This window comes from Podarcis erhardii (assembly GCF_964252035.2).
Source record: "Podarcis erhardii genome assembly, chromosome: 2".
NCBI lineage: Eukaryota > Metazoa > Chordata > Lepidosauria > Squamata > Lacertidae > Podarcis > Podarcis erhardii.
In genome coordinates, this window is record NC_138498.1 from 98493781 (window position 1) to 98505289 (window position 11509).

Here is an 11509-nt window from a genome sequence, read left to right on the forward strand (position 1 = left end):
CCCAACTTGGTGGAACACTCTGTCACAGGAGACCAGGGCCCTGCAGGATTTGACATCTTTCCACAGGGCCTGCAAGGCGGAGCTGTTCCGCCTGGCCTTTGGTTTGGACTCAGTCTGACCCTTATGTTTCCCTCCCCTTATGGTTTCGATTTATGGGCTACTACTAAAATGAGGCTGCATTTTAAATTGTATTTTAACCTGTATTTTTAACCCGTAATTTAATTAACTGTTTTTCTTTTTCTTTTACGTTTTATTGTGATTTTATTGGTGTTAGCCGCCCTGAGTCTGGTTCTGGCCGGGGAGGGTGGGATATAAATAAAAACTATTATTATTATTATTAATATTATTATTATTATTATTCCCCACGTTGTGTGGGAACATTGAGTTTCCATATTTTTGCTCAGCCGCAAGAATTGTGCTGCCATTCTCTGGTGAGTGAGTGATGAGCTCAGCCTTGCTCACAGCCCTGGAGCTGCAGGGGGCATGGAGTTCCTGCCCATGATTACAAAATGCTCTCTGCCCCATTTCCACCTTCAACAAGCCTGCCACCAGGTGTAGCAATGGGGCAGGAGGAAAGGGCTTGAGTTTATACCCCACCCATTTATACCTCACCCATCTGGCTGGGTTTCCCCAGTCACTTTGGGCAGCTGCCAACAGAATATTAAAAACATCAGACATTAAAAACTCCCCTAAACAGGGTTGCCTTCAGATGTCTTCTAAAAGTCAGATAGTTGTTTATTGCCTTGGCAGGGCTGCTTCAGATGTCTTGGGAAAGTGCTTAAGCACATGGTCAGTTGTGTAGTTGCTGATCAGTTTGGCATCTGATGGGAGGGAGTTCCACAGAGAGGGTGCCACTACTGAGAAGGCCCTCTGCCTGGTTCCGTGTAACCTTGCATTGAGGGAACTGCCAGAAGGCCCTTGGATCTGGATCTCAGTGTCTGGGCTGAACGATGGGGGTGGAGATGCTCCTTCAGGTATACTGGGCCGAGGCTGTTTAGGGCTTTAAAGGTCAGCACCAACACTTCAAATTGTGCTCAGAAACGTATTAAGACTGATTTAAGAGTTAAAAAAATTAATCAACAAAAACATCCAGTATTTCACTGTATTTACTGTTGGCCATTACCATGTGGTCTGTGTCTCAATGGGTATTGGATTGCTCCAGGATGTGGCATCAATCCTGAGAGCCTTGTTCCTAACTTTCCATCTGACTTTCACTTTTTACCCATACCCCGAGTTGCCACCCAAAATTATGTAAACCCTTGTCTGGACCCCGGAAGTCCTCTGCCAGTCAGTGTAGGCAATATTGAGGTAAATGGACCCATGGCCTCACACAGCTTAAGGCAGCTCCCTGTGTTTCTGACACCTACCGTATTTCCGCGAATCCAATATGCCATCGAATCTAATGCGCACCTCTATTTTCAAAACCTTTAAACCAAAAAAGTATTTGCTATGCCAGCGGTGTTTTTCAAGCTTGCAATCAAATCTAATGTGCCATCACATCTAATGTGCACCCTGATTTTCGCGACCTAATTTGGCCCCCCAAAAGGTGCACATTACATCTGAGTAAATAGGGTATAAAGATTCAAGTCTGTTGTGCTATGGAAGCCCAGTGCTCCTTAGCTCCTTCAGAGTAGTGTGCCTTTGTTTATACTGCCTCTAATTCCTTAATTTTAAACATTCACAGTCCAGAGGCATAAAATGCCCCAGTATAACATCTGGGATGTGTTTGGCCCTTGGATGAAAAGTTGCTGATGTTGCAATTTATAAAGCAGCCTTGGAAGGGATTGCCATCAAATAGATGGATCTTGTCACATCTATCATATTAATGATCCTTGAACGAAGAAGTACTAAGTACAGATCAGCACAATAAACCACAATGCTCCAAAGCAACCATTAGGGTCGCATCTATTTTATGACTGATCTCTCGCAATAATTGGAATTCTCCTATCTCCCGTAACAGGAAAACATTTAACCGTTGTGGCAACTATTAAGGGAACGGGCTCAGCAAATGTAGATGCCCTCTACCAAACATAGCCTCGTGGACCGCTTAATTTAAACCACAGCAAAGATAATTATCAACATGTTCAGCTTATCAAACGTGGATCTTTGGCTAAAACATGTTGCCTCTGAATGCTTGCAACAATTCATACATACCTGAAAGCACCTATCGATTTCCAGAGAGAGCTTGTGCTTAAATTAACTTAAATTGAAGGGACAACTCCGTACACACAAATGGACATGCATCTTTACCGCTGAATAACAATGACTAGTGAAATCCGCTTATACAGAAGCACTAGGAAAGCACCAAAGTGTGTGCATGTGTAAGTAACTCCAGATCAGGAGAATTATATAAGGCTCTCGGTCGCATTCAGCTGCTCTCACTTTCAGTTGCAGCAAGTGGGGTGGAAATCATTAACCAGAGGCATGTGACAAATTGATCAGGAGGCAGATTTAGCCTACCTTTAATGAAACATGGGGATAAATGATAATTATCTTGAGATAAAACATTACCTTGGGGTTAAACCTTTCAAAATTGCAATGCATGCAGAAGAAGAAGGAAAAACTTAAATCTTTGTTTGAGAGACAGTCACTAAAATGCAATTAATGCACAACACAAGCACCAAAATAGTTCATTTTTGTTGAAGTCGGGCACATGGCCCAGTGCTACAATTGGAAGCTAGAAGGCAAGTCACTTTTCAGTCCAGCAACATCACTGGGAAAATCCTACATCAATGTTGTACGCTTGGATCAGGTTACATAGCAGCACAAATCAAGCATGGATTGACAGCCAGGAGCCACCGAGAGCATGGAAATGTAGGGTGAAGTCAGACCAGCAGCATTATTAAATATAGTTCTTTTTGTAATAATTAATCTACCAATGGAGAGGTGAGGTCATTGTTCTTATTGAGATAAATGCAATAACGTCTTCCTTTTTCTGCGAGCAGTCTGGAAAGCAGAAGAGAAAACAGAAGGGTTGCATCTGCGTTGCTGTAATTTGTGGCTAATTTATTTTCAAATATATATAAACGAATGCATAGAAATGAATGCTTAATTGCTAATATCTATTATTTATTATACATCGCCCACTTAAAATGAGGGGAAGGAGGAAGCAAAAAGGCTCATACATGCAGATTTTGCAAAATATGTTCTCTCCATTAGCACGGTTTCATGGCGTGTGCTCTGATGGGGATTTAAAAGCATCTTTAGTGTACGGCACGGTCTATGTGCTAAAACATTACTTTATTATTAAAATGTTGTGCTTTTTGTGTGGTACTTTCCCCCGAATAATGGGCAAAATCTTAAGAGCAATATCCATTCTCTGATTAAAATTATGCAGATGCCAACAAGGTTAATAAACTGAAGATCGTGCATATTATTAGGAAAACAGAGCTTACATTTCAAGTAAGAACTGAAAAGATCCCTAATTGATGAGTAATTTCAAATTTGATATTCCTTCTATCTTGGTGCAAAAGGGTGTGGGGGAGGGAAGAATTTCATAAATATATAGTACCTAAAAGAGAAGAGCCTTAATTACACCATGGACTACTGGATAAAATGATTACATTTTCTACACTGTAAATTCATACAATTAAATGCAGCAGTGTCACCTTATAAAATGTTTCAATTTGATAATTATTTCAGTTCATTTACTCAGAAAAAATACAAGCATGAATTTACTAAGTATCTCCCAAATCTAGTCATTTTCATTCTCTGGGACTGACTTGGAAGTTACTTTTGCTTGTCTGAACTTAAATAGATCCCTGACAAATTTAGATAACTATTAAAATTGATAATATTATGGGTGATAGCTTACTAATAGAAATTAATTCAATGCTGTGCTTCTAGGGTTATTACCTGATATTGTAAAACTACATTTTAATATAACATTTGGGATGTTTAAGGAAGCTTTTGCATGGCTCTTATTATTTTTTTAAGTACTTGGGGGTGAAATTCTTGTTTAATACTGCTCGCTGCGTTAAAGAGATTGTGATGTATAATGAGACTTCTATGCATAAATGCACATCAAAGTGTGATTACAGATCACAATTAACCAAGTGGCAAGACAGTGTAATGTGAGTATCGCCACTTGGCAATCTCTATATCCCTGCAAGCAGCGGGAGACTATACCATTTGCCTGCTTCTTCAGTTGCACAAAGGTGCAGGTGTATGTTAAAATTCTTCTAACCACTTCGCAGGAAAGTGCAGATTTGCCAACTTAACAGAACATTAATGTGCCCATTATGGCGGTCTCATTATTGACTCCTAAACAAATAAATAAGATGACTTGACATTTTCTCACTGATGTGAGAACATGCAATATATACACTCTACCTATGTAGAGTCAGTGGAGTAGTGGTTAGAATGGCATACTAGGACCCATGAAACGAGAGTTCAAATCCCCTCTCAGCCATGAATGTCATGGTGTGACCTTGGGACAGGCACTTAATTTCAAACTTACCTACCTCATGGGGTTATTGTGAGGATATAATGGGGCGGGGTAAGAACAATTTTATTTTATTTATTTATTGAATTTATACACTGCCCTATACCCGGAGGTCTCAGGGCGGTTCACAAATAAGATCACAATTTATAAAATCAGATTAAAAACAATAACCCAATAACCACCTCCCCAAAACAGAGCCACACTGTAAGCCACCTTACATTAGGTGGGATGCAATTGCCCAGGCAGATGCATTATGTGACCCATGAGAGCAGCAAAATAACCAGACTGTACAACATTGATGGGATAAAATCAGGCCAAATCTTTATTGACAGCAGTGGGCAAGGTAAGGGTTGGCATGGCATCGGATCCCAGGATCACTTCATCCTTCCACAAGCCCCATGTTGATAGAATTGATCTGTCAGGTTTCAACAACCCCAAACCCGTAACTTGGGAGTTGGTCAGTGTTGAACTTTGCCATGGTGCAAGTGAAGCAAGCAAGGTCTCACTGGGTGGCCAGGGTGCAGATTCCAACCAGGCAAAAACAAAAACGCAGAATAAATAGCAAAAACAGACAGACCTCAGTGTAACACTCAAAATGGAAGTGTGGCTCTCAAATTGGAAGCATAACACTCAAAATGGAGCATGTTCGGCTTCTGAAAAAAGTTTGCAAACCGGAACACTGACTTCCAGGTTTACAGTGTTTGGGTTCCAAGTTGTTTGAGTACCAAGGCATTTGAGAACCAAGTTACCACTGTAATGGGCCCATTTAAGCTGCAATTTCTGCTCCATCCCTGCTTGATCCACACCTCTCAGATGCATGTGCAGAGTGCGGCATAATTACTAATCAGGTTGTGATCATTTTAACACACTGAAATGTTGCTAGTGAAACATTCCTTTAAATGCCTATTAATATTTGTAAAAGTTTGAGAGGGCTTTTCGCTTTAAAGAGGTGATAGATCTGGAAATGCAACGGAAGCGCATTATGGGTAAGAAATATGTGAAAGTAACACAGAACGGATAGATTCGGACATCCCTAATTTGGAATAATTAAGGGGCGTGTGTGCATGTATACATAATAACACCCACAAGAGGAGCCCATATTAATTTAGTTTCTGGTTGAGTTCGGGAAAGTGTGGGAAGTCTCACTTTATCATGCACTGGATGGGCAACAATGTTCATGGATTTGTGCCTCCTGTGAATCTCACTCCTTGCTCTTCTCCTTTTGAAAACAGATGAATGTGCCACACTCATCTTGGCCTGCTTGTTCTGCCAGTTTTGGGACTTTCTGTTCATGTTGCCCGATGTCTGTGAAAATTGGTTGACCAATGTGTGCTGCCCTTCCCATAGATATTACCAAACCTCAGGCGACGACACAAACAACGGCGACTGCAGCTGTGATTGTGACATTGATTGCAGCATCCTTGAGTCTTGTCATGAAACCAGCGAGTGCCTGGAGCTGGCCCTGGAGATCTCTCAAGTCTGTTATCACTAATGTAAAACAGTTGGCGGCATGTCCAAGAACCATCCCTGCTGAAGCAGACCTAGTTCCCCGAAGGATATACTCGTTTAAAGCAGAATAATAGCAGTAAATAATAAATAAACAACATGTATGAAGAGATCCTGTTTGCTAGCCGGGGTTGTGTCAATGCATCTGGTTATAAATCTTGTACATTCTGTAGAGCAGCACAAAGAAGATTCCGTTTCTTTAAGGATTTCCTAACTGCGGCGCATGGAGGGCATGGAGGAGAGAACAGAAGCCATGAAATTGCCTTCAGAGTTTTGCAACAGATTTTATGAATTGTATGTTTGTTTGTTTTATTTAGAATGTTTTTTGGCTGCCCAATCAGTGCATTCTGCAGGGTTCTCAAAGTGTTCAAGCAATATACTAAAACACTGCTAAAAAAACCCCCACACAATCAGTTCAATTTTCTGCCTAAAAACCAGTGCAGGTAGCATTACAGATTGTTACTACTTAGCAGGAAGTTGGGTGCGGCATCTCCAAAGGGCCTGGTGAAATAAAAAGCTCTTCAATTGGCACTAGAAATATCTTAATGTGGTGCCAGGTGAGTCTTTTTCAGGAGAGCATTCCACAACAGGGGTACCACCACTGAAAAGGCCCTCTCTTCAGCAACCACCTGCCTCATCTTTTGAGGAAGGTGAAGAACATCCCATGCCTTTAGCAGGAGGTAAATTTTCAGGTATATGACGAATTCTGGCAAGTGGTTAGAAGTCATCTTTTTCTCAGGGTTACACAGTGAGGCCAATTGCTTGTAGTTTTAGGGTAGACAAAAGAAAATAGTTCTTAACCCAACACTTTATTTATTTGTAAAATTAGTTCTGGCTACCTTTTGCAGCATAGCCCACCACCCAAAGCAACTTAAGCATAATAAAAAGCACACACACACAATAATTCAAACCCTAATAAAACACAGCAGCTAAACAGTAAATTGACACTTGAGCTAGATGTGGCAGCAGTGTGAATTTCAGCAAAGATATGCAGGCAGGCTATGAATTCTAAAATAACTTTTTTAGCTGTAGAACGATAACTTTTTAAAAATTTTGTTTTCTTATTTTTGACAACAATCACTCCTCCTCCCCCATATGCAGGAGAAATTCTAGCATTATTTTTAGGACTGGAGTCAGCTTATCTTCCTAATGGATTTTATATATAAACACATATTCCACATTGTTGGTTATTATCAATAATGGATGATGTTACATCCTTTGATAATTAAAGATTTATTCATATGACCTTTTACAACACACACATACAGGCTTTGTTTTGGGTCAAGGAAAATTAAACGAATTAGAAACCAGGTACTCATTACAGCAAAGGTGTCTTCTAAAGTGAGTTTTAAAGAATGTGCTTGGGTTTGTTTCTTTTGCAGAACGTCAACCGTGTTTTCACATTAGAGGTTTTCACTGTATTATAATGTGTCATACCTATTTGTGTCTTCTTAGTGTAAGGTAAAGGTAAAGGTACCCCTGCCCGTACGGGCCAGTCTTGACAGACTCTAGGGTTGTGCGCTCATCTCACTCTATAGGCCGGGAGCCAGCGCTGTCCGCAGACACTTCAGGGTGACGTGGCCAGCGTGACGAAGCTGCTTCGGCGAACCGGCACCAGAGCAGCACACAGAAACGCCGTTTACCCTCCCGCTATAAAGCGGTCCCTATTTATCTACTTGCACCCGGGGGTGCTTTCGAACTGCTAGGTTGGCAGGCGCTGGGACCGAGCAATGGGAGCGCACCCCGCCACGGGGATTTGAACCGCCAACAATGCGATTGGCAAGTCCTAGGCGCTGAGGTTTTACCCACAGCGCCACCTGCGTCTTCTTAGTGTAGATTGGCCTTAATAGAAAATGAGGCCACATTTAGGGAAGAAGTTGCTCTAAAACATTTCGCCAGATACCTCCCCATCCTGTCCCCCATGACCATATGAGCCCTCCAGATGTTTTGGGGCTACAATTCCCATCATCTCTGACCACTGGTCCTGTTAGCTAGGGATGATGGGAGTTGTAGTCCCAAAACAGCTGGAGGGTCAAGTTTGGCCATGCATGCCATATGAGAGACAATAAGAGCATTCTGGGTGCCAACATATTGGTGGGAATTAGACAAAAGTTTCCAGATAAGAGCAGAAGAAAATACATTTTGTTTACTTCTGTTGTTGTTAAAAATGATAGTCTGGAGAGATTTAATGGAAATTCTTATTCCCCCCCCCCCAAGGGTCTTGGAGCTGTGAAAGAAATGAACCCACGAGAGTCACACAAATTAAAACGCTAAAATCCTGTGAAATACCAAGCAAAGAGAAATGAGAAAGTTAGTTGTTCTGAAGTCAGATTTATAAACTGCTTTGCAGATGTTGTTTACTTTTCAGGTATCTAGATTTCACTGAGAGTATACAACCTGTGTTCATAAAACACCTGAAGGCTATTCTCTGGTTGACAAAAAGCATATGGCAGCAACTGGAATCTCCTAATCCAAATCCATTCTCCTAAAAAGCGCTGACTGAAATTTAGCGGCCAACCCAGAATAGGGGCAAAGTGAGCAGCAATTGTGGCTTTGCTACATGCTGACAGGCAGCTTTGGGGATGTCTGATTCCCCCAACCCCACCTCCTTTTCAAAATTGCAAAACTAGCTGGAAAAGGGAGCATATTAGGAACAGAATACTGGGCTAGATTTCTTACATGTTTCTCTTAATGGAGTTGAATTGATTTAAAACACTTTGCCATGGGGAACCCACAACTTAAATGATTTAAGCTGTACAATATCCTGACACAAACAGATGTGTTTTCTTTTCCAAAGATATTTTTTTAAGTATAGTTGCCACATGAAGCTAATTGTAAAATCTTTTGGAAGCGGTATTAAGAAGATGATTGCTCTTCCTTTTTCAAACGTAAAATCTATATGGGGGGGGGGGGAATATGCATTCCAGTTGGGATTTGAATAAGCGCATGAGGAATATCTTGAGCAGCCCAACCCCAACCCCTTTTAGCAGTTTGGCTGGGAGACAAATTAAATGGAGCAAAGGCTTCGATCTTCTGCCCATTCTGGGAGCAAGCACCATCAACCTCAATGAGACTTACTTCTGAGTACACGTTTATAGGATTGATCTTCAACTGTATTTATTTATTAGATGGAAAAGATCCTATTGTCTCTTCTTAAAAGATAAATAAACAGCATTTTAAGATCATTGTGTATGAGTCAGATGTGCTAGGGGGGAATGGCCTCCTCAGAAATGGATCCTTAAAGTGGCCTTTGTTTGTGTGAATGTTCTACTCAGTTACAAAGAGCTCTGGCGAAGACTGACAGCCTGTCCTTCTTAACTGCAGTGCTTTTGGAACAAGCCAGAGGGATATTTCTGGCAATGTCCACACTACAGATAATCACACCTTCTCTAGAAAAAAATCCAATCTCTGGTTCCCTTTGGTTTCATCTGCAAGTTGAAGTTAGCAACAAAATATGTCTACAGGTTCTCCCCCTCCTCAATCTCCACAACAGCCCTGTGAGGTAGGTATCGCTCAAGGTCACCCAGAGCAGATTTGGGGGCAGCATGGAAGACACGTGGGGAAAGGAGAAAGGGGGAAATCCCATTGTGCAAGCAGAAGGCATTCTGCCCACACATTTATTTAGTTGAATACCACCCATACTTCCCCCAAAGAATTTGGCGATTGGAGAGAGTGCTAAGAAATTTCTGGTAGCCTCTCCCACCATGAGAGAGCCACAATTCCCTGAGTTCCTGTTAAACCAATTTCAGCCTGTGATGTAGATAATCCCATCCAAAATGGGACACCATAAATGTCCCTGGATATACAGTGGTATCTCAGGTTAAGAACTTAATTCATTCTGGAGGTCTGTTCTTAACCTGAAACTGTTCTTAACCTGAGGGACCACTTTAGCTAATGGGGCCTCCTGCTGCCGCCGCGCCGCCGGAGCACATTTTCTGTTCTCATCCTGAAGCAAAGTTCTTAACCCGAGGTACTATTTCTAAGTTAGCGGAGTCGGCAACCTGAAGCGTCTGTAACCTGAAGCGTCTGTAACCTGAGGTACCACTGTAGTTCTCCTTGTGAGGTCTGCAGAAGAAATTTATTCTTTCTTCTTTCCAAGACCCATTTCTACAACACTTGCTTTTATGAAGCTACAAGTATGACTCCCACAACCCATAGAACATTATTGTCCACGGCAGGCCACCAGGAACGGATAAACAGGGGCGGCAGGGCTAGCTTGCCTGCATGACGAGCGTCCTTAGCCACCCACCACCCATGTGGCAAGCGTGGGAGGGGGCGCCACTAGCCTCCTGCGGCATCATCGTCCCTAGCGGCCCGCCACCCGCACAGCAGGTTTCCGGGGGTGCTGCCTGCACAGCGAGCGGGGGTGGGTGGTGCGGTGATGTCACCCACTCTCACGGCTAACACCCGGTGCTCACCGCACCCTCCGCAGCCATCTTCCTCTGCCAGTGTGGATAAGAAAAGGAAAAGTTCTTACCAACTGCTTTTTATTCAGTATTCACGGAGAGAGGCTTGGAATGCAGCCTCTTGGCATAATGGTGTTGCCCTGAGTGAGTCTCCACCCCCTTCCTCTCTCCTTTCATGCATCATTACTATGGGTGCTGAGAAGGGCCCTCTAAGAGCCAATGTGGTGTAGTGGTTAAGAGCGGTAGATTCGTAATCTGGGGAACCGGGCTCATAATCGTAATCTGGTGAACCGGGTTTGCGGCGCCGCTCCTCCACATGCAGCTGCTGGGTGACCTTGGGCCAGTCACACTTCTTTGAAGTCTCTCAGCCCCACTCACCTCACAGAGTGTTTGTGGTGGGGGAGGAAGGGAAAGGAGAATGTTAGCCGCTTTGAGACTCCTTCGGGTAGTGATAAAGCGGGATATCAAATCCAAACTACTCCTCCTCTGCCTCTGAGCTCTCTACACTCCTACGTTCAATGCTTGCCAGATTCTGGGAGGGGGGGTCTGGAATGCTTTCTAAAGACATTGTGTCTGTCAGCTGTCCCCCCTTCGGTGCTTCTTCCTCCTCCTCTCCCATTATTTCCCAGCTTTCCCCCTCATCTGCCTCTAAGCTGCGATCTCCCTCAAACCCTTGTTGTAATTCTGAACTGTCTTCTCCTTCTCTGGAAAGCTCAGGCTGGGGAGGCTGTCTCCACCATTCCTCCTCTGCCCAGTCCCTGACATTTATGGACGATATTTGATATAGATATGGAACCTATTACATAGATTTTAAAATTGATTGCCCCACACTTGTGTATTTTCTTTGTTGTTAGTATTGTTCTATTTGTTTTACTTTTCTGTACCCTAAAGTTGATGTAAAAAATAAAAAAGGATGACTCCACCCACCCATTCTTCTTTATTTACATTACTAGTGAATGTTTTTAATCCCAAAACTATGAATGGGAGTGGGCCTCACTCACAACTCTCTGAGGCAAGGGTAACCAATGTAGTGTCGGAATCTCTACTCGGCCAAGCCGATAAGGCCTCATCTTCCTCCGAGCCAAGCCTTTGAAATTGCCTCCAACGTGTTTAAAGACCTCAAGCCTTTGATGAGGCTCCAAGGCACATTCTT

At 42.7% G+C, this 11509-nt stretch overlaps 1 protein-coding gene across 1 annotated transcript in view; it reads left to right on the forward strand.

The window, feature by feature from the left end:
* Nucleotides 1-5936, forward strand: part of MDFIC2 (MyoD family inhibitor domain containing 2) — a gene marked incomplete at its 3' end in the record, with an annotated part of 44957 nt that extends 39021 nt beyond the window's left edge. Inside the window, 1 exon segment of the mRNA XM_081854005.1 lies at nucleotides 5677-5936. Within this exon segment, the coding sequence (XP_081710131.1) occupies nucleotides 5677-5936 (260 nt within the window).
* Nucleotides 5937-11509: the final 5573 nt, after the last annotated feature.